This window comes from Platalea leucorodia (genome assembly GCF_965183815.1).
Source record: "Platalea leucorodia genome assembly, chromosome: 9".
Lineage (NCBI taxonomy): Eukaryota > Metazoa > Chordata > Aves > Pelecaniformes > Threskiornithidae > Platalea > Platalea leucorodia.
Genome location: NC_138831.1, coordinates 21,899,974 through 21,922,261, shown reverse-complemented (window position 1 = coordinate 21,922,261; position 22,288 = coordinate 21,899,974). Strand labels below are relative to the sequence as shown.

At 36.7% G+C, this 22,288-nt stretch overlaps 1 protein-coding gene across 1 annotated transcript in view; it reads right to left on the bottom strand.

Annotated features, from left to right (window-relative positions):
* Window positions 1-22,288, bottom strand: part of IARS1 (isoleucyl-tRNA synthetase 1) — a 110,182-nt gene that overhangs the window by 31,861 nt on the left and 56,033 nt on the right. Inside the window, exons 15-22 of the mRNA XM_082322249.1 lie at window positions 19,549-19,622; window positions 18,982-19,176; window positions 13,173-13,259; window positions 12,396-12,479; window positions 8,197-8,344; window positions 5,173-5,293; window positions 447-538; window positions 6-83 (exon numbers count right to left, since the gene is read on the bottom strand). Coding sequence (XP_082178375.1) covers window positions 6-83; window positions 447-538; window positions 5,173-5,293; window positions 8,197-8,344; window positions 12,396-12,479; window positions 13,173-13,259; window positions 18,982-19,176; window positions 19,549-19,622 — 879 coding nt within the window. The remainder of the gene's footprint in view (window positions 1-5; window positions 84-446; window positions 539-5,172; window positions 5,294-8,196; window positions 8,345-12,395; window positions 12,480-13,172; window positions 13,260-18,981; window positions 19,177-19,548; window positions 19,623-22,288) is intronic.

Here is a 22,288-nt window from a genome sequence, read left to right as displayed (position 1 = left end):
CTTACCATAAGTCGGCACATGGAGAACAGAACACTAAACAAGGTTTCCAAGGCCATAATGCAGTCTTCAGTCCCATTCTCGCCCTATTCAAAGGATTCACCAAGAAAAAAACAACTGCAATTTTAGGATCAGTAAGTGCACTTCAATAAACTTCAAAAATTTCCTATGTTAATACAATAAACTGGTTTTCCAAACTGTATTCATTTTGCTCAATCCCATCCAGCAAGTGAAAGAGAATTACTGGGCATTTTGTTTGTTTGGTTTTCCTCATAAAGCAAAGAGGAGGAAAAAATGTTAACTTCTCATTCCCACTATCAGGTACAAACTGATATAATTTAAAATGCAGCATAAAGATTTTGTGTAACACCATGAAGCTGCTATGCATTAATTAACATAGACTACTAGGATTTCTTTTACAGCACAAGACTGCAGAAGTCGATACCTACCTTTAGTCTTCTGCGATTCATTCTAACATACCAGTTGGTCAGAATATCAACAAACTTCACTAATCGAGGGACTACAGTGTACAGCCTGTAAGCTAGAAGGAAAAATGTTTACTGCAGTTAATATCTGCCCTTTGCATCAAGCTCTTCACTTAAAGAAACACATTATCATTTATAGCTCTGGTGTTCAATATAAAACTTGAGCAGAAGCACGTATGTTAGTAAGATCGAAAAAGTGATTAGACATAATATTATGTTAAAACCATATTTTAAAACTGCACGTCATCAATTCTCATGCTTCAAGACAAACACATCTACCACCAAATTGCTTCCCTAATCCTACACAAACACGCATTATGGAAGCCTTATGCTTTTATCTGACTCGTAAAGAGGATAGTGGATAAAAGACTATTAATCGCAAAGGATTTGGCAAATCCTAGATTTGCACATGCTGTAAATACAGCCAAGTCACTAGAAGTTTAACAGAAATTATTGTAGAATCATACAATAAAATTTTATTAATTACTGCCAATGTTTTCTTTGTTCACCAGATTTAAAATGGGACACCTATTTCAATCAATTCTCCCCGAATTAATTGCAATTTTTTATTATTTTTCTAAGTAATACAGTAGGCTAAAAGAATGTAAAGTAACAGCAAGCCTGATGAGGTAAGATGATAAACATGGCTGTATTTTCAAGTTCTGTGTAACTTAAAAGCATGGAGGACTGCCAACACGAAAAAGAAGATCATCACAAGCATCACTATGCAACTAGGAAAACAAATTCCAGTTGTTTGCGAGAGAATTGGGGGGGGTGGGGATAGACCTTAAATAGGACCTGGTTTTCTAAGGAAAAACTTGTGTATAACTTCTCTAAAAGCAAAGAGCCTTTTGATCTCTATTCTAATCAGTTTCATTAATCATGCAGCTACTGAATAAAATGGATCTTTGCTTTAAAAGCTCCACCACACTTTTCATTGCATTTTCTAAAATAGAAGTGTTTTTAAAGGCAGAGTACTGGTATTTAAACCTAAAAAGGAAATGCTCAGAAGATTCATGCCATGGTGGGGAAGACATCATTTATGCAGGAGTTTGTATTCCTAAAAAATTCCCAGCTTTCTTCTAGCTATGCATTATCTAGTTAGGAGACTGGTTAAAAACAAACAAACAAACAACAACAAAACAAAAAACAAACAAAAAAAAACAAAAAACCAACCAAACAAAAAAACTCAAAAACCCCACCCTTCAGGGAGAGCGTATCTTTAACAAGAGGTTCAAGTTAGCCTGGAAACATGCATTTCTCCCCTCAATAGCTGTAATCCCAGTTCATCCTTAGGGACCTGGTTTAGAGGTGGACCCGGCAGTTAGGTTAACAGTTGGACTCGATGATCTCAGAGGTCTTTTCCAACCTTAATGATTCTATAATTCTATGATTCATAAATCAAATTGTGAAACCTCATGTTTTCATGACTCAAGGAAAAGGCATGCACGTACATGGAAATGTGTGCGCACACACATGCACAGAGACATACACACACACTTCTTTCAATTTCAGTCATCAGGAGAAAAGTTGTTTTGTAAAATAATTTCTTGTATTGGGCACTTAAGTAAGGGAAAAAAAGCATAATAAGGCTTACTGTTTTTAAATACAGAATTTTAACGCCCATTAAAACACAAAGGATTGTTTGCCCTATTACTTTCCATAATATCTTCCCAGTATCTTACTACTTGCCGTATTTATCAAAGGGCCCAAATCCCAGAAGTTTCTATCATAAAAGATGAGGTTTAGTGGAGAAACTATACTACTATTCAATAGCTCATAATTCATTTGGATAAGCGTGTTATTATCAAAGCAAAGCTAAGTTAGCTACACCAGCTGCTGCTGAAGAGGTTACTGGCACACATGTACTTAAATTGCAGTACTTCTAAAGAGAGCATGTCTAAAGCTCCAATTTTGGGCACCTACTAAACCAGAGATAACGTGCAACAGCAAAAACCTTCTTACACATACACATGCATATGGTTTCAAACACATTGAACTTTTCCCAATTTTCCATGAATAACTGAAATGATGCTGCTTTCTGATACGTGTTGTCTCCTTGTCTCCAATTGCACATGTTCCAGGAAGTCAAAAGCTCTCTCCAAGCCAGGATTAGCAGAGGGTTGTTATACCTTTCCAAAGTTTTTCTCTAAAGCATCCCAAAGCTGGAGTGTGCACAGGTATGTTCCCCTTCCCACCCTCAGTCTATTCAAGCATGGTCAGTACCAAACTGACAGGGAATCCATTTAGGCTGAAATACTGCTGGCCATTCAAACTGCTAGTAGAAACTGGGGCAAAATTAACATAAGTTTTACTTAATGGAAACATTTTTCTAGAGGCAGGCAATCGGTGTAAAATTTAGCTCCACTATAAAATACACTTGATGAAATGGAAGAAGCTAAGCTCAATTGTAACATTTTTCTGTTTAGCGTTGTCTCCTTGCCATTTAGAGTTTCAAGCCTTTTCACAATCACACACACAGTTGCAGGAACAGCACGTTACGGTGCAGACTGGGCCATTTCTTTGACAGATAGTGCACAAATATCACCTCAACACTACTGCCTCAGCTATGTTTTATACACAGCAGAGAAATTTTTTTTATGCATCTTGCAGGTAACAGACTTGTATGGCAACAGTTGGCGAACAAATAATTTATTTTTGCTCGCGTCATGCCACATCTATAACAGCTTCTGCATTTGTTTATTTTTTTCATTATTATTATTACTATTATTATTTTCAAAGTCTTGGGTTCTAAAATGAAGCTTGTGTAGTGTATTTATCTCCTTGACCTAGCATTTGAGGTTATCAGTCACCATTATAATCTTCCCTTGCCTCTTCCTGACATTTTTCCTACTTTGAGTCATATGAAGCAGAAAATCTTTAAAAAATGCCAAACCATAAGAGTATCGTGTCACAGTACACAAATTTACTGCATCTCACTAGTATCTGTCTGACTGAATTCAGCATTTATGCAGAAAAATAAATTGAAAAATCATGTTTATTAATCACTGCCAAATGAGATGTGTCACCCATTTGATGCGCATATTATGTTATCTTCATCTAACACAAGACAATAGCATTTAATACCAACACTACAGTCTTGAAAGTCTTTATGTTGTCATTTTCCAACGGGAATTTTCTTCTCCTGCTTAAAAGGATCTTCTTGCTTTGTAAAGATGTCAGCTGACACATCCCTTTTTATTAGCTCCATCTTTCTCTTAGAAATCCAGAGCAAAGAATTCAATTTTCTACGCCCATGCTCATCTTCCTGCAAATACTATTTCTGTTTAAACCATGCACTAATCCAAGATTCCAGGTACACACACACAATCGAATTTTCTACTGTCCCTCAAAGTGTTTGCCTCTTTACATGCAGCATGTAAACTTTCATAGGCTCTGCATATTTCTGTTCGGCAACACATGAACTCAACACATGCCACCATCAAATTTCAAGGACAAAACTTGTAGGAAGAGGCCACGTTTTTATCAACAATAGACAGCTTTTATCATATTCCTGGATTTGGTAGCTTGAGGATTCTTTCTTCCTTTAATGAAATGTTCTTAGATGACCTCACCTGAATTTTGTTATTACCAAAGTGACCTGCCTTATCTACTGTAGGCAACATAAACTCATCTTACTGATCTTGGTGAGAGTGAACATCATGCCAGTCTAAGAGGGGAGGAATACAAGAGATGACTGAAGCAGAGGAGGACTGTCGTGTGTCCTCATAAACTCAGATCTGGCATTTAGCTGTTTCCTCATTATCTGTTATCCCACTAATACCTTCCTTCCCCAAGCCCAAGCACACCTGCGGAAGGCTTCTAGAAGTTCTTCTGAGGGCAACTGAAGATCACAGGCTTAGGGGGGGTTGTTTTTTATTCATAAACAGGAACTACAATGGCAAAAGTGACCTTGTTTCCAATATCTAGGTTTTTAGTGCCCTTAAAGGCACCAAAACCTCTTCAAAGACCATTGTGACTTTATCTGCAAGTTTGTAAGCGTACTGGATCAGACCAACTACTTCAGGGGGCTCTTGAAGCACCTTCTCTTTGCAATTAATATTGTCTTAATATAATGTGAACATTGAAAGGTATGGGATGATGAAAAAGACAACATGCAGGAAGAAAAAACCGGAGAGTATCTTCTTACAGCTATGCAATATCCTAATGCTATTCCGTCCTGCTGCACACACTCCCAATACGATTACAAAGAAACCCTCTCTATGGAACTATGCAGGGGAAATTTATTCCTCATGGTCATGTACCTCTCAAAATTATTTTATTTAGCCGACATGAGTGCTGCCCATTTTATCCTTTTTTACAGCTTCCCCAAATTCTGTTTGGCTTCCTTTTCACTGCTGTCCTTCAGTTACTATTATAATAATATTAATTGCTCCAACCACTGCAAAATATGATGTTACAGCAACAAGCTACATCCCTGAGCTCATAGGATTAGCCGTGACAAAAAAAAGCCTCATCATTTTTTGAAGTCTCCTGAACAAGTATAGAAAAATCTGTATTAACACCCATGTAAGCAGCATTCCATGTATTATGGTAGCTGGTTAAAGATTTCCTTCCTTTTATCTGAACTGTAAGTCTCATGTGGAATCTGGAAATGTCTGGATGAAATGGCTAGTTCTCTAATCAAAATTAAAGACCTGTACACACACCCGACCAAACATATGCATACCTGCCATTTCAGCTTTGAAGAACTGAATGAGTGACTGGGTGAAAGAAAGAATCCATTTATCCATGATGTTATTGCTTTCCTTAACAGTGTTCTCATTGTAAAGGAATTCTCTCCCCTCATCCTATCATCAACATAAAAAGACAAAACACATTTTCAAGTCATAAGGGTATATATTCAAACCTTTATATCAAACCACCTGTCAGCCACTAATATTTTGTCACCTTCACTGTGTTACACTGGTTTCCTAAGAGAGAACATTAAATTCCAGAAACATGTATGTTAGAGAAATAGCTAAGGAAAACCTGACTTCCACTGCTGCTGACTTCACCACACCATACCTTCAATTACAAAGGAGGTCAGTTATTTGGATCTCTTAAACCAGATAAAAAGTAGTACAGCACACAACGGTATGCAGTCGTTTTTTCCCTATTTGCAGTATAAGTCATAGCTCCCAGAAACAGGATAGGACTCTTGAATTTACATAATGCCTTCATCTAGGAGGATCTGAAGCATTTACAAGGAATATACTAGGAAAATGAATTCTATTCAGGGAAAGGGCATATAAACAATATAATTATTTTTTAAGAGCATGTGACAATTTCAACAGATTAAAACAGAAGAATGTAACAACCTGAAAGAAACAGGTGGAATTTTTAGGCATCCAACATGCATATAGTGCATTTTGTTGCTTTCCAGAATACTGATGTTTGCACCCATCCGAGAAATTTCATAACACTTTGCTGATTCTGTAGTGCGTTGCAAGCAAGACCACAAGTAAGCACACTTGTCAGTGCCTACAGTCGGACTCTTTTCCATGTGAATGTTCTTATGACTGGTTGAAAACAGAGGGTTGTTTATTTTTTTCAGATTTACAAACAGTATTTAACATCTGGTTTTAAGAGTCTGCAGACTTTCCCTTTCCTCAGAGTCCAGATGAAAAAAATCTGTTTGGATTATTTGACCCAGTAATTATCCATCCGCTTACATAGTATAAAGGAGAAGATTCTTAGGAAAGAAATGCAGCTGCACACCCAGAAGTGCAGCAATCCCAGTGTGAGGTCAGCAATCATTTAACCAACTACAGTTACTGTGGTAATTACAGTAAGCATAAAATTATTATTAGACTACACCCAGAACACTGGGATTGTAGTTTCTCTCTTGCAGGAAGCAGAATACAATGAAAGAGTTGTTTAAGTCTGTGCATGAAATCTAATTTAAGCACTATCACCTCCAACAGCACATTCTTTTGCCTAATATGGTGCATAGGAATGGTTTCACTCTATTTAGAAAGAAAAATTACATCTGCTGAGTTACCAAAACTATCTGCTTAATCACCTCTATTTTCCACTGGGGTCTTCCATCCCCAATTTGGCTGATCTTGCAAGATTTAATGGGAACACAGCAAAAAGCTACAAAGCACACTTTAGATAATTCAAAGGTCAAACAGGAAAAACTGAAGTATATTTTTGGGGCAATGAGTAAGTTTGTCTGATGAATGCTGTCTAGGGATCCTAAGAAAAGATTTGTTAAATATTAGGATCTGAAGTTACCAGACTTTCTTCCCAAAACGGGTTGTTAAAAAGAAAAAAACATTTATTTAAGTCAGCTATTTACTGTACTATTTATTGAAGTCAGCTGCCTTTATTGCTTCAAATGGCAGTTCTCCACAGTGATTAGGCTGCCACTGTAATTTCATGCATAGTACAAGGTTTGAACTTTTTCGCTTAGTTCCCACTCTCCCATAAAAGTCTGCACTAACAAGTGGTAACCTTCTATCGTTAATCTCAGCTGAAAGATTAACATTGGTTTCAACAGAAACTATACAATATACACATAAAATCTTCAATTTAAATTAAAAATTACTGTAAGAAAGAAATTTTAATCTTGCCTTCATTCTGAAAGTGTAGAAACTCATGTCACTCACCCAGCATTTTTTAGTAGACTTCAAATGTAATCTACAAGTCTAAAGCATTATTGGTTTTATGATGATTTACCTTTCTTTCCATTCCATTTCTTCATTTTTTTTCTAAGTTGCATTTAAATATAACTTCTAAAAAAATTAACTGTCATGTTACAGAAGGCAATCTTCTTGCTGTGGCTAATGTATTCAGTACCAAGTATTCCCAAGTTAAACATTTTTATGCAGATTCATAATTAAAGTCACAGTAAACGAGTTAGCTCAAGAAATTGTCACAGCAGCCACCACTGAAAATAACTTTCTTTTCATTACTTATTTGCAGTTCTATTTGTGTTAAATCTGTAGGCTATTAAGCAATGTTCTCAGTGCAGAGAAACTTGCAGTCCGGATGCCATCCTCGGACGGCATCCCACGATGTAGCCATGCCTGACTACGTGACGTGGGGTAACAGCAAAGAAAAAGCAGCAGCAGCACTCAAGGCAGTATTAGTGACACCTACTGCCTCCAAGCTACTACACAAACACTGACAAGACAATTACTAGAAAACCAACAAGGTTTAGTATGGACATTTCAGAAGGATTCCTTCAAGCACATGTGGTACCTGGCTTTTAACTGGCATTCCCAGCAAGGTGACTAGCAGCAGATAATTGCTTAGTATGCATTAATCCCACAAAGTCCCTATCTTGTTCTCTAATTTCAAGAGTATGAATGCAATAGCATCACATTTATCTCAAATAAAAGGGAATCAAGAGCACCCTAATCTCAGCAATGATGTCTGTTATGTCTTGACAGTCCCCTACCTTCCACTCCTCCTTTCTACATAATAGTAAGCTCGGTCAAGAAGAGAAAGATGCAGGGCAATTATAGCTTTATAAAATAGAGTACAAACAGCAAAACCCCACAGAAATTAACAGCAAGAATATACAACCTGATCTAACTTTGAAGTCAGGCTTGCTTTGAACAAGGAGGCAAAGATCAGATGACCTCCAGAGTCAGTCCAGACTTCCCTTCCAATCTAAATTTCTCTACGATGCTAATTCACTCTAACAGTGGAAAAAGCACAAAGCCCCTTCCACTTTGCTTTTCCATGCTTGAGAGATCTGTACCTTATGTTGCAGGATTTGAACATTCTGAACTAGAAAGCGATATGCATTGTACCAGGGCAGGAAGACATCCTTCAGTATATCCCTCACTCCTTCCTCCTTAAATCTCAGATTTTCTGCTCTTACCACAGGAGAATTGATCAGGTATAACCTGCAAAATAAGAACACAATACTTAAAAGCTTAAAACTGCCTATACTGATAAAAATGCAGTTAAATATACAGTAAACCCTAGAGAGCTGCATAGCAAGAGAAAGATACCCAAGGGAGCAGTATCACACTAAGAGCTCTAAGGAAGACAGTATTGTAAGCATGTAACAATTACTTCCTAGTGCTACAGGATTATTTTTATGATACTGCATATGGAATTTGAATTGGAATTTAAACTTTTTTTTTTACTCTAGAAGTTAATTGAAGTGATAACACATGCCCAGATGCTATTACAGTATAAAACAAGCAGTGGATACATGGAATTAATGTTCATCTTTAGAATGGCACCTATTGTTTTGGTAATATTGTGAATTCCTTAACAGTGACACAGTACCTTTCTACTCAATCTAGTTAATTTCCTCAATTATAAAAAGCTTTGGGCCCACTGCAAACACAGGACTAAGGAGCAAGGAAAAGCAGGCAAATGCAAGTAAAAGAGCAGAAATTAATGTTTTCAAGAAAAACAGCCCCAAAAGAGGACAAAGGATGTACCTCCTACCAATACAAATGTCCCTCAGCTCCAGAAACAGCTCTGAAAGAGCAAAGCAGAGGATTCAGGTGACGCTGAGTACTTCTATCAGAAGCAGCTCCTCACAGAATCATGCCCACCTCATCCAAGGGGGCTCATCTATACATGAAATCCACCCTGTCTAGGGAGATCCTCCTCAGGTCAGTCTCTCTCAAGCTAACAGTTCCTCATTTCAGGGAGACAGACATGTCCCCCAGCTTTCTTGCTGGCTGCGAGTTTGCAAAATATCATCTTTATACTTTATCACATCTTCTCTAAACAAATATTCTGTCTACAGAGACAAACTGGTATCTATCAAGTTAACTCAAAAAGAAACCAGGTCTTACACAGGTATCAAAAAAACTTGAATACAAACTTGATTTAGATACACTTCATTTAATTTTCCAAATATGAAAAACAAACCAAACATTTTTTTATTTTAAAGACTATAACATTTCTCAGTAGAAATTTATTAACTCATTTTCTCACATTTTATCAACTTCCAAAATCATGATTCTAAACTAATATATCTTTACAGGCACTTCCTTTAGGAGGCTTTAAAATCTTAATGGGGTTTGACACAGCACATTCAAGAATACCAGACCATAAATTCTTCAGGAGAGGACTTCTTGCATAAAAATGAATACATAAAAATAGAGCTGCCAGAGTAACCAGACAGTAATGCAGCACAGAAACGGGCATGCATTAGGTTGTCAAGCACTGGAAGAGGCTGCCCAGGGAAGTGGTTGAGTCCCCATCCCGGGAGGTATTTAAAAGACGTGTAGATGTGGCACTTAGGGACATGGTTTAGTGGTGGACTTGGCAGTGTTAGGTTAACGGTTGGACTCGATGATCTTAAGGGTCTTTTCCAATCTAAATGATTCTGTGATTCTATTATTTTTCAGTACTGTATTAAGGGGAAAAAAAGGATTTTTAAACATGATATCTGAATTCAAATTATAAATTTACAAAAGTACAGAACAATTAAGCATGATAATGAACTAGTAAGTCCTTAAATGACGCTAGAATTTATAAGTATATATTTAAACCAAACCTCCCATCACAGTTATTTATGTGCTTATTATTTATTTCAGAAGTCAAACATAACTTTGCTCCGAGTAAGAGAGCTAGTCTGGCCCTAGGGTACACAAGGATACTCCAGGCCTTTTACCAGTTTGGGACTTACCTAGAATAATGACCACTTCAAATTGCCTCCACTGCTTTCCTCCTGAGGAGGCAGCAATGCAAACTAATCAGAGCTATGAAGGATCTGCTAAAGTGTTCCTTTGCACCCACCTGAGCAGCACACGCTGCAGAATCCATCAGAAGTCTTCTTAAAATAGCTCTTAGAATTTAGAAAATGTAGCTCTCTAAGGCTACAGGGGTTTTTTTGGGGTTTTTTTTTTGTTGTTGTTGTTTTTTTTAACATAGCAGCCCTGCACTGTCATACAATATGTAAATGTTAAAAGAATACTAACCTCCTTTTCATGTCTCTAAGACAGTAGTCTGTGGCATTATGTTATTTCTTCTGGATTTTAAGAACAGATTGAGAGGAGAATGTAACACATCACTTCTAACAGCAATACTTACCTCAGGATACATGAAAGCAAAGGGTTTGTAAATACTATGACCAGCAAATTCACTTTCTGACATACTTCAACTTTGACAGCTATCCAACCCAAGTCATAGGTCTTAGGAATATCGAAATATAACTGTTTTTGACAATTCTTACAGATTTCACACAGGATACAAGTTTCAGGAAGTCTAAAGTTGGGTTGTTAAATTTACTGTGCTGTTATTTCATCTGTTTGCCCTTTCCATTCAATTCCATATTCATTTAAACAACTTACATCTATGTTTTCTGCTGATCTATTTATCAAGCTACTGCTGAGAATACTTCAAAGCTGTAGTTAAAAAAAAAAAAAAAAAAAGTATTGCAAAAGCTTTTAAAAAAAAAAAAATATATATATGTATTGCAAAAGCTAAAGTAACTCTGCTGGGAAACAGTGCCAAGGAAAAAAAACTCAGTTGTAGCTTTTTCTATAAACAGAACACATCAAGCGCTTCAGTGAATAAGCAGAGACAACTGAATCGCAGAGCTCCTTCCATAAATGAACCAAGTCTGCAATGCTTTTTACTCTGTATGTGGGTGTATGTATAAATAAATGTGACATTAAAGAATGAGTACACAGGCAGAAAAATGAATTAGCTTTTCAGAAATCAAAAAACCATGAATAATGGAAGTGTAACTTCTGGTGTTTGAGATTTTTTTGTTTTGTTTTATGAAAAAGGCAGATTTTTTTCAACACAAACATCATCTGCGATTTAAAAATCTCCAATATGAGTAACTCCAACTCTTTTCACTTGTATTGTTCCAGCTGATATTCTGCTAATACACCTTGATTATTTGTAAAGAATTATCTTGATCAAATTTAAGAAATCCACCCAACTCTCCACTGAAAATATATACAAGAAGATAATTTACTAGGTCTTTTAAATGCTAAAGCTTGAAACAATAAGGAGCCTCACATCTATCTATTTTTAAATTATCTAGAACAAGCAACGACCATCTTTCTCAAATAAACAAAAAACCATGGTACACTAAGCTTTCATTCAGCCCAATCATTACCATGTATAGTTGTAACATACAATTCAATGTGTGTGACAGTTTAATGTTTTCTTATATACAGCAAGAATTAAAGGGCTCTTGAGAAATGCATAAGTAGTGTACTCCTGCAGTTATTAAAATGTCTTCATTGTACCTTTACCTCAAGGTACCACTTCATGCATGTAGTTAGCACATCTAGCCAAAGTACCAGGTGACTGCATAATTACGTTTATACATTAGTGTAATTTTAATGAAACACTTGAACTGTGTTTAATCTCTGTTTGACCAGGACAATTTATATATACACATTAGGCTGCTCCACTTCTGCTTTTCTGGTTTCACTACTATTAGGTACATATTGTATTCTTACAGCAACAAAAACGAAAATGATTTCTCTTTAGAAAATGTATAGTATAAGCAGCAAACAAACATTTCTGTGCATTATACAGTAATCCCTCCCTAAAATAATGATTTAATAGTAAACTAATAGTATTGTTCTCAAAGATTTTATTCCAATTTTTACTGGATCGATTCACTACTATTAGCTGACACTGCTGGCTCAAGTGGAAGCATTCTGTACAAACTGGACACACATTTTCTGATGAAAGGCCTCCAGTCAGCATGTCAGCTTTGGTTGTTACCAGCCTTGAAGAAGACAAGACAAGGGTATAGAAAGTCCAGGCACTGTAACTATTGCCAGTTCTTTTGAGTCATCCACTCTTTCAGCTATTTGACTGCCATAGTCATCTAGAAGGTTCTAAAACTCACTTACTTCCTACTGCTAATTGTCAAAAACCTATAAGCAGCTCTCCTGGTACATGTCTGCTATGAACAGAAAGCTAACATATCAGATTGTATATTAATTAAAGGAATCCTACCTTAGTGCATCAGCTCCATAACTATTTACAATACTCATTGGATCAGGATAATTCTTCTTCCTTTTGCTCATTTTTTGGCCATCACTAAAAAAAAATCAGAATGGAGGCATAAATTCCCAGAATTCTTGTAATACATGGATAAAGAAAAAAGGTGCTTCAAATCCAGCTTAATTTTTCTGTCCTATTATGTTCTTGGTAGCATAGGCATAATTATATATTAGCATGTCATTACAGTATGACTGTTGAACCCACGAGAGCAACTGAAAAGAAAAAACAAAACAAAACCAAACCCAACACAAAAAAAAAAAAAAAAAACAACCAACCAAAGACACTCCCAAGTTACAAATCTAAACAGGAAATCTGTCTTTCCTATCAAAGCTGAGAGAAGATGCACTTGTTTTGAATCAATCCCTCCAGCCCAATGGCAAACCTTTATTTGAAAATAAAGGGAAACAAATATAATTAACTTATTTAAAATTACATCTAAAACTAGATTTATAATCCCCTTTACTCTGCATAACAGGTATCATTTTTTTCCTGTTCTTTCCTATTCTGACTTGTTACTCATTTTCTCTCTCTCTAGGAAGGACTGATCCAGCTGGAAAGAACCTAGTGCAACAGATAGCTGGGATGTGTAAACCTCACACTCTCAGGTGCCTCTTACCTCGGGCAACACCGATATCTCCCTGACAAGTCTTAACAGCTCCAAAGTCCATTTCAGATTTAATTTATAATTCACAGGGACTTATCTGTTCAGGAAAGAACTGACATACCAACCTGGCAAGAACAAGGCCATTCACAATTACATTCTTGAAAGGAGGCCTTCCAAAAAGAGCAGTGGACAGCACCAGCAACGTGTAGAACCTGAAACAAGAGACAACGTAAACATGACTTTCTAAATATGCCAAGCTAAAGTCTGCATGTCCTTCATTACAAAAGAAATTTTTCAGTATGTTGTTTTACTCTAGCAAAGTTAAAATTTAAGTATGTGGAACATTTATGTGGCAAAGACTCAGAAGAGGAACTTATTGTAAGTAGACCTTTTTCCTCTTTGTAGCATATCATGCTGTTTGCTCAGCTGTGGTTTACTAGACCAACAAGGCTGAAAAATTGGAATAGTAAGCATTAGGAAGGTCGTGAAGAAGAAAGTTGTAGCGTTTTCCCCTGTAATACAGAAAAGAGAATTCTGGGTGGGAGGGGGGCATTAGCTGGTTAAATTAGCCATCACTAGAAAATAAGAGAATGCAGGCGTTTCCCACAATGAAGGGCAGTAGGGGGTTCCCCCTGTGCTCTATCTGATGTGTTTACAATACCTGTATAAACTATGTAGGACACTTAAGAAATCAGTGTTGGAGCAAGCACAGGCACCTATTGTTCAATATGTCGATATATAGTGATATATGATTATATCTGAGAAATTAAGTGGAGATGCAAGATGATGTGATAATTTCATACTCAGGAGTCAGAATCTTCAATAAAGGAGGTATCTATGAGCTTCTGTAACTGCACTGCTGGTAATTACTTTTAAGAAAATAACTGGAGGGTGGGCCACAGCTTTCCTGGTTAAAAATGAGTATCACACTGACGATTGCTTAGCAACCTTAAAACAGCAGATGATTATACAAAAGCTAATTGATTTAGAATAAGGCACAAGAGGTTATGCCTCAGAACTATGCATTTGCATGAAGATTTAGTAGAGAAACACTTTGGGGGGGGGCGGGGGAGGGAAAGGTCCATCTGTACATTCCAAAGTAGTTTTTATCAAAAAGCTGCCTATAATTGCAAAAGCATTATTCTGACACTTGAGGGTCCAAAGCTCTGTAAAGGCTGTTGTGTGCATTACTGCATTTATTAAGTGGCTTACATGACAACTATGATGCTTATCTCTCAGACAGGCTTTTAACTCTCACTTAAATTCACACTGCAGGATACAAATTCTCTTTATTAAATTGCATTGTAATTTCATGAATTTTAACCAACATTCCTCCACCTGCACACAAACACATGCACTCAAAATCCCTGTCTTCATTTTTAACCTTCTTAAGAAAACCCCTAAACACAAACATCTGAGCATTTACTTGGATGATCAACACCTCAAGCCTACAGGACTGACAGTTGATTACAAACAGAGCAGTACTTCTTTAGTATTTAGTATGAAGGTACCTCATTGACAAACTCCCATCACTTTCTGCAAACAGGTCGCAAATTCTCATATTAGAGCAGGTGCGTTTGCAATTAAAAAGAACAAAGTAGAACCAACTAGAAGAGATTTCAGTACTGTTTGTATTAGGAAAATTGTACAGAGGGACTGTGGGCACTGAAAAAATACATCCAAGAACTTTTCACAAATTTTATGTTATTTGCATTGTCAAACCTGATGAGCCTCAGCAATGAGGTATCTTAGTTGATGACAGTTACAAGACTGTCTTTGAGATCCTGTGATCCACTGGTTTACACACCATTCTGACATAACTCTTTTCATTCTTTCTCAGATTATCCTTTTAAAAAAATTCATCTCATTCACCCTGAATATTTTAAAGGAGTGTCTCTCTGCACTTTATTTTTGAAATATCTTGTTGTTAGAAACAAATGTTTCTGACAACTTCCTCGACTTATCTCTGCTGCTTCATCTTCCATTCACCAAATCTCAGTCTGCTTTTAGTTATGTCCTTGCAGATATGCAGCTATCAGCCAAAACAATAGCAAAAAACCCTTAACACCACAGAGACAGAAGTTCACTTCTTTGCTCTTCTTCCCTCCTCTTCCATTCCCCCCCAAAAGGGAGAAAGCGTCCCTTCCCTGTTTTCTCCTTTCTTGAACGATTGTGGGTAAATTCATAATCCCGTGGTTCAAGCCAAAAACCTTCAGCTGTGAATTCCCTGTAGGCCACCACATTCTGACCATGACTATAAATCTTGTTGCATCTCCCTATATACAGAGATAGAGCCTTTCCTACCAATCTGTCCGGACAGCCAGTCTTGCAAGCAAACTACTGTAAGATTTTTTTTCCTTTGGCCTCAACAAATATAATTCATCTCTTTCTCATATCCATGCAGAAAGTCATCAAAAAGATTACTCTCCTAGCTTATCACCTTGGTCACATTAATTTTCCCCTTGTCTCCCTTGACTTTCTCCCCTCCTCTGTTGAGTCAAACAGAAATCACCAGACTTCTACCTCCGGAGCCTTTCACCAGCTAGCAGTTCTCACTTCACGTTAGCTGCAGTCTCTGACCTGACACAAAACCAATCTTCATTCTGAATCTTATCACTTTATACAGAATTCCTCAAATTAAAATCACATACTATGCTCTTAACACTTCAGAACTCACCAGCTTGTTGTTCACTTAGGCCTATTATGATATAGTGCTGTCATACTAGCAGACAGATACATGTATCTTCTCTTCAAAATATCCTCATTTTTTCCAAGACTTAAGAAAAGGTAACTAAAAGCCTAGCAGTTTTACAATAAGAACCCTTCTTAAGAACAGCCTGAGACAGCTTTACCTTTTACCAAAAAAATCCACCACCTCAAATCTTAATTCCTTCTTTCTTTCACAAAACAAAAGTGTTCTTTTGCAAATCACAGAACACTAGCTGTTATCAAAGCACCAGCTTATTAACAGACATGAACACCGTGGGAAAGGTATAAGCATCATGTATTGAGGCAAGTGTTTTGATATTCCACCCACAAACAGATGAGACAGGCTTTGGTATGGTGAAGACTTAGAGTAACTGTTATGCTGATGTTGAAAACGAAAAGCAATCTACTCCAGATTGTAATGTGAAAGTCTCCATTTGCACATTTCCTACAGTACACAACACAAGTGTGTGGGCTCAAACCGAAGCACAGCAGGTGTATGTCTACAACCACAGAGTCATCGGTAGCATTAGCATCAGCTTGGACTTCTCTTGTTATTTTTCCAGGGCCAACCCTCAGTTGAATTAGTGAGATGAATAAGCTCAGCCTACTAAGGAAAGGGAAAGAAGCTGCTTATCCACAGGTTACATTTACTATTTAAAAAAGAAAAGAACATTAAAACTGGAAACATCATAGTTGGCGGATCTGGATGTTGCACCGCACGCAAGTTTAGATTAATATCATACTATAAAGAGGCCAACTTGTGTAAAAATTACAAATGTATTCTTTAATGGCACTAGAGAGCTTCACTGGACGCATATGAGATCAGACTTGTCTTTTCATCTGTCATGTCTCCCACACATGCTTCAGAGGATAGCACTAAAAGAAACATTGCAGTAAGCATGGGTGACATATACTAATCCACTGTGATATCCCAATCTCAAATAGCTAAACCCTGAAACCTAAAATTTATCATTCCTCGTATATTTTTACTGGAATTGTAACTACCAGGAATAGATTTTGTATCCACATAAAAATCCCAAACCATTTTTAATTTTGTTGAACTTTTACAATTCAGTAGCTCCCTTGCACAGTGTAAGAATGATTACATGTTGCTGAATTTTCTTAATTTGTTTTCATTTTTTGGCTTCTAAATTACAATAAATGCCCTTTTATCTTTATAAAATGTAGCAGGGAGAAAATGAGTTTCTGACTGTGCTTTTTTGCATGCATTTTATATGTTTTTATCATGTGTTCTTTTGTCTTTTTCGTAAAATAAAAAAAGGCACAGTTTTCTAATTCTTTTCAGATAGAATAAAAAAAAGAGGGAAAACTAAGTTTTTAATTCTCCTTTTGTGGGCATAATGAACAATGCTGCAGAAAGACTAATACATGGAATCACTAATATTACAACTTTTCAAGCTATTTTTCTTTATTCCTTCTTCATTCTAACACTGTACTAGCCTCCCCCAGTCCCCAAAGCAGAGCTGCTGCAGAGTAAGCAGTTTTTCTCCCAGATAAACAAAACCTATCACTTTTCTTCAAGATTAAACAGGTATTATGTTAATAATATAGTATATACATTCCATTTTATATTTAATATTTCCTAAATTAGCATTTGTCAAATCAACAGTGCTGTATCCACATGCAATATGCAACAGTAAAGAAAAAGTAAATGAAGAAACGTAGTGTTCACTGTATATACTGGATCCCACACTGCTTGAAGAGCAGCGAGCACAAAATAGTGACCTGCAAATGAGATCAGTATGTCCCTCTACTGCTGGGTTTCATGCTACTCCACAGTACATAGTTGTATACTAACACTGAAAAGCATCATGACCAATAAGCTGTAATATACAATTGTGGAGAACACAACGTTAAAGATCAACACAAACAGATGGCCTAACAAAGACTACTTTTGGGGAAAATAAATAAATAAATAAATAAATAATCACTATACATGTAAGAGGCCAGTTTTAACTAAGTTCATCAGGTTGCCCTAATTCTAATCTATGTGAAGTACTGCTTTGAGGACCCATTACAAACATTACGCATAGCACTAACTAGGTAAGGTGCAGCTATATTCTGAAAAGTATTTAATATGCCATGAGGAGTCCATGTTTCACTAAGTGAAACTTAAGTGGTCCCTCCCTAACTGCTAAACTTGCAAATGTAACTTCCATTTTGAGGACCTAGATAATTTTTGCATCAAAAGTAAGGGGTTGCAAAGTGAAGACACCTTTTGCTATATTCATGTAACTTATTTTTATTCAGCATCATCCCTCAAATGTTTCCTTGCTCAAGCCTCCTGGCTTTGAGAGCATGTATAAACCTTGCTCTCAACTTCACAAACATGAAAAAGCCCACCTCTTACTGCTTTGTTTGGACTGGTTGGTTTGCTGGGGGAGCAGACAAGTGAGCAAAGGGAGGTGCCAACTGTGCTCCAGAGGAATTTAGTTTATTTAACTCTAGTAACTCAAGTTACTGGATGGAAGAGTTCTACTTGTACGCAGTCAAATGTACTAATCTGTAAAGCACAAGAATTCATCTTAAAAATCTGTCAGTTTTCACAGCCAACCTCAAACTTCAAAAATAGAATAAACACTTAAAAATGTCAAAACTAAAACTGTATGTATGCATGCATGCATGTATGAGAACATTACCCAGAGAAAATCTGAGATTAGTGAAAAATTTTTATCAATGATTGAAAAGCATTTATCCAGAGAGAAATCAAATAAACAGATGAAGTTTACAGTTAGAAGATTTGATTTTTGTACACTATAACATCTTAACAACATAAGGTTTGACTCAATTTGTTTTTTCCCTACTCATATAAACCCCAAATTCAAATTTAATCTAGGGAGCAAAAATGTCTAGCCTATACATTGGCTTGAAATCCTCAAAACATTGACTTCCATTTCAACTGACTCAACTGCTGTTCTGTTTCCAGTAGATAACTCAAGTTCCATGATAATTCAGCTGCTGAAATTCTTCCTTACCAGGCCAAAGATCTGCCCTGTTACCTAATGTTTTCCACAAAAGCTGAGAAGATTGCTTGCTAACATGTCATCTTTCTGGAACATTTTTGTCACTAAGCTTTAGAATACCTTACATTTTACTGGAAAAAAGAAATCATACACTTATCTATACAACATTAAAGGATCATCCAGATGTAACAGTGTTAGATGCAGGACAATAATATGACATAATAAAGTTGCAGAAAATTACCATCCTCGGGTTTGGTCAATGCCTTCAGCAATGAAGTCAGCAGGGAAGGCATCTTCAAGTTCTTTTTTGTTTTCAAATGGATAATGGACTTGTGCATAAGGCATGCTTCCACTCTCAAACCAGCAATCAAAAACTTCAGGGACCCGGTGCAGTAAGCCCTTGCCACAGCGTGAAGGGATAGTTAGGTGATCAATACTATGGGAAAGAAAAAGATTGACAAATTCTAAACAAAAACAAGAATTAGCACAAAAAGTTAATGTTATGCTTGCACATTAGGCATGACAGGAGTTTTGGTTTTAATTTTAAGCATTCTTCAAAAAGGTCAGCATTTCCTTTGACCATTTTTATAATTTAAAGCTATTTTAGAGATTTTTTATTTTTTTTTTTTTTTGTATTAACAGTGTCCTAGACAGAAGAAAGGAAAATTTATACATAGTAATCACAAGCCCTCTTACTACTTTTCTGTTTTCCCTAAATCTGCTTCTGAGGGTTTGGGCAAAGAAACCCAATATTTTTTATGTCTGCTCAACTATTTTTAATAACTAGTTAACAGTCTCTGTGACTGACCTTTCTCGATGGAGATCAGTGACTTTCACTCCAGACAGTTCTTCCAATTCTGCCACTGAACCAATACAAACTACCTGTAAGAGACACTCAAGAAATTTAGTCAGTTATTTGCACACAGTAGCAATTTTTTTTAACATTAGACGGGAGACTTGTAGGTCAGTCAGTATCTTCTAAAGCAGCTGATATAGCTGAAGAGTCAACAAAAATTTTGTACAAGGTCCCCTTCTTCAATCTAATAAAGCAGCAAATGATGTTAGAGACCACTGCCCTGATTTAATACAATTCATGTCAAAACAATTGGAGCCTTCGAAGAACAAGCATGTTGTGAGATATCAAAAAAGGTGAGGGGTTACTGTTTGGTTTTTTTCCAAACAACGCACAACACAATCACCTCTGAAAATTCAATGATCCTGACTTTTATACAGATAGGAGTTTCAGATCCCAGGTTCCTCTTCTGAAGCTAAGGTAAGCAGCTAAATTAGTCAAAACTGAATATAAGTGTTCCACCCCAGTTACACTAAACTGTTCATATTAATGGCATCTTATTAAAAGTGAAAAAAAGCGTCACAGCTAACAAAGGGTCATTAAGAAAGGTAAAAACTTTTCTTGTTTTTGTTGCATCAACACACTATCTAAGAAAAAAGCAGTTTCAGCAATAGACTTGCATCGACATCATGAAATGTTGATGAAACAAATGATTCTGAAAAACTGTATGTAGGAGAGAAGGAGAAAAGCAAAGCTTTCTTTGCTGTATGTTTTAATCAAGTTTAAACCTCACAGAGCCCTGTGGCCCTCTCTCATCTGGCAGGATTCACAAGTCACAAGCTGCATTACAGGTCTGGATGTTGGAAATCCAGTCCCACGTGCTATCAGTCCAATTTAGAATTGCCATGGAAAAAAACGTTTTTTTGACCTATCTGACAGGGAAGGAGTTAAACGTACCAACATAAAGAAGCTGTAAGTAGGCTAGACATTTTTCACATAAGATAACTTTCTAAGTTGCTCTTAGGCTACAATAAGTCGGAGTATTGCTCAATTCCCATAGCTAGTCTTAAATATATGCATATGTATACACACAGAAATTGTGACTAACCAAAAGGTTTTGGTGTATTTAATTCCAAAAAACTGTCATGAATTACAGAGAAGACAGAAACTCAGCCTGATTTGTTTTTTAAGCCATGATTTTCCCAGTCTGATTCAACTGCTGATCTGCATTACTAATCACCACCTTTTATTGTTAAAGTACTTTTGAAATGTAATTATTTCATTACTTATCTATTTCTCTTATTTTTCTATAGGAAGTGAAGCATTACAATGATTATGATAGTCAAGTACAACAATCTGCAGTTTGCATAGCAAACCACACCAGGGGATTGATCCCAGTTAAGAATACACCATTATCAACAAACTATTTTTAACCCAGATCTGCTCTTCATTCACCGTGTGGCCCCATAAGCAATCGTACAAGCTCAAGTGAGCAGACAGCAGGTGCTTAGTTCAGCACTGCTGGTGGAAGAAAAGGTTTTAATAGCAGCATGGGTAAAAAATACCCTTGGATACACTGACTACTTCATCTTTGCTAACCTTAATATTTGAACATACTTTCACACTATGTACTGGGTTAAAAGCTGCCCATCAGCTGTTGCTTTTCGAACCGAGCATTTCAATTCTTAAGTAAAATTCTGAATATTGGATGCATCTGTAGAACTGCACCCAGCAGAACACGTTCATAGAAGAAATAACCCCAAATCCACACGAAAAATCCAACAACCACCAGAGGAACGCAGATATCGCCATACTGAATAAGACTGCCTCTGTCTTATGGAAGGATGAAGCTAGCTCATTAGATACTTGAAGGCAAGAGAACAATACAGCAAGTAGATGCTAATCAAATCCAGTCCCTCATTAGGCCACATCCACTCGTTTCTGCAACAAACTGTTTCATGCTCTCAAATTAAAGCTATTGCTTTGGATACATTTCTTCAACAGCAATGTCTACTTTAGTAGCCTGGCCCCTTTCTCTACCAGTCACTTGTTCATCCTCTATTTTTCAGCCACATCAACTACAAAACCAGCTGTATCAACATTTAATAGTACACAGCAAAGACTGAAATAAATAGGCTGAGACTGGGGACTGTTTAACCCTGCTTCAGCATCACTGTGACCTAATGTGAAATCAGAGGTCAAGGTTAAATACTTCTAATGAAATGACCATTAGCATTATATCTGGGATTATCCATGTAAATAGGAAGAATAAAGCGATCTGGCAGCATTCATGGACCTCAATGTTCCTGTGACATAGATCTGCAGTCCCTATTAAATAAAAATGTTTGCTTTTATTGGGTTTGTCATTTCGTCTCTGTTAAGTACTTATAATCAAAGAATAAGGAGTGTTCAAGGAAAGAAAGACGACCACATAGTGTATCAGTATATCAGCAAGACATTCTGGGACCTTTAGAAAGCATCTTCTGCATAGTATTTAGTAAAAGAAATGACTGCTAAGGTCAGCTAGAAGTGTCATTCTTAATGCAGCCTCAAAGCAGACTGGAAACAGACCTAAAGTTTAGAAGTTCCCTCACCCTTCAGGACAGCACAGTCAGAGTCCTCTTGTTCCAAATATGTTATGCAAGACCAAGCGCACCAAAACTAGTAGAGGGTTAACAGTTTACATGAGTGACAAGCAATGAAACAATCAGACAATTTCCAGAACATCACTGAATATTTAATACTATAACATGTA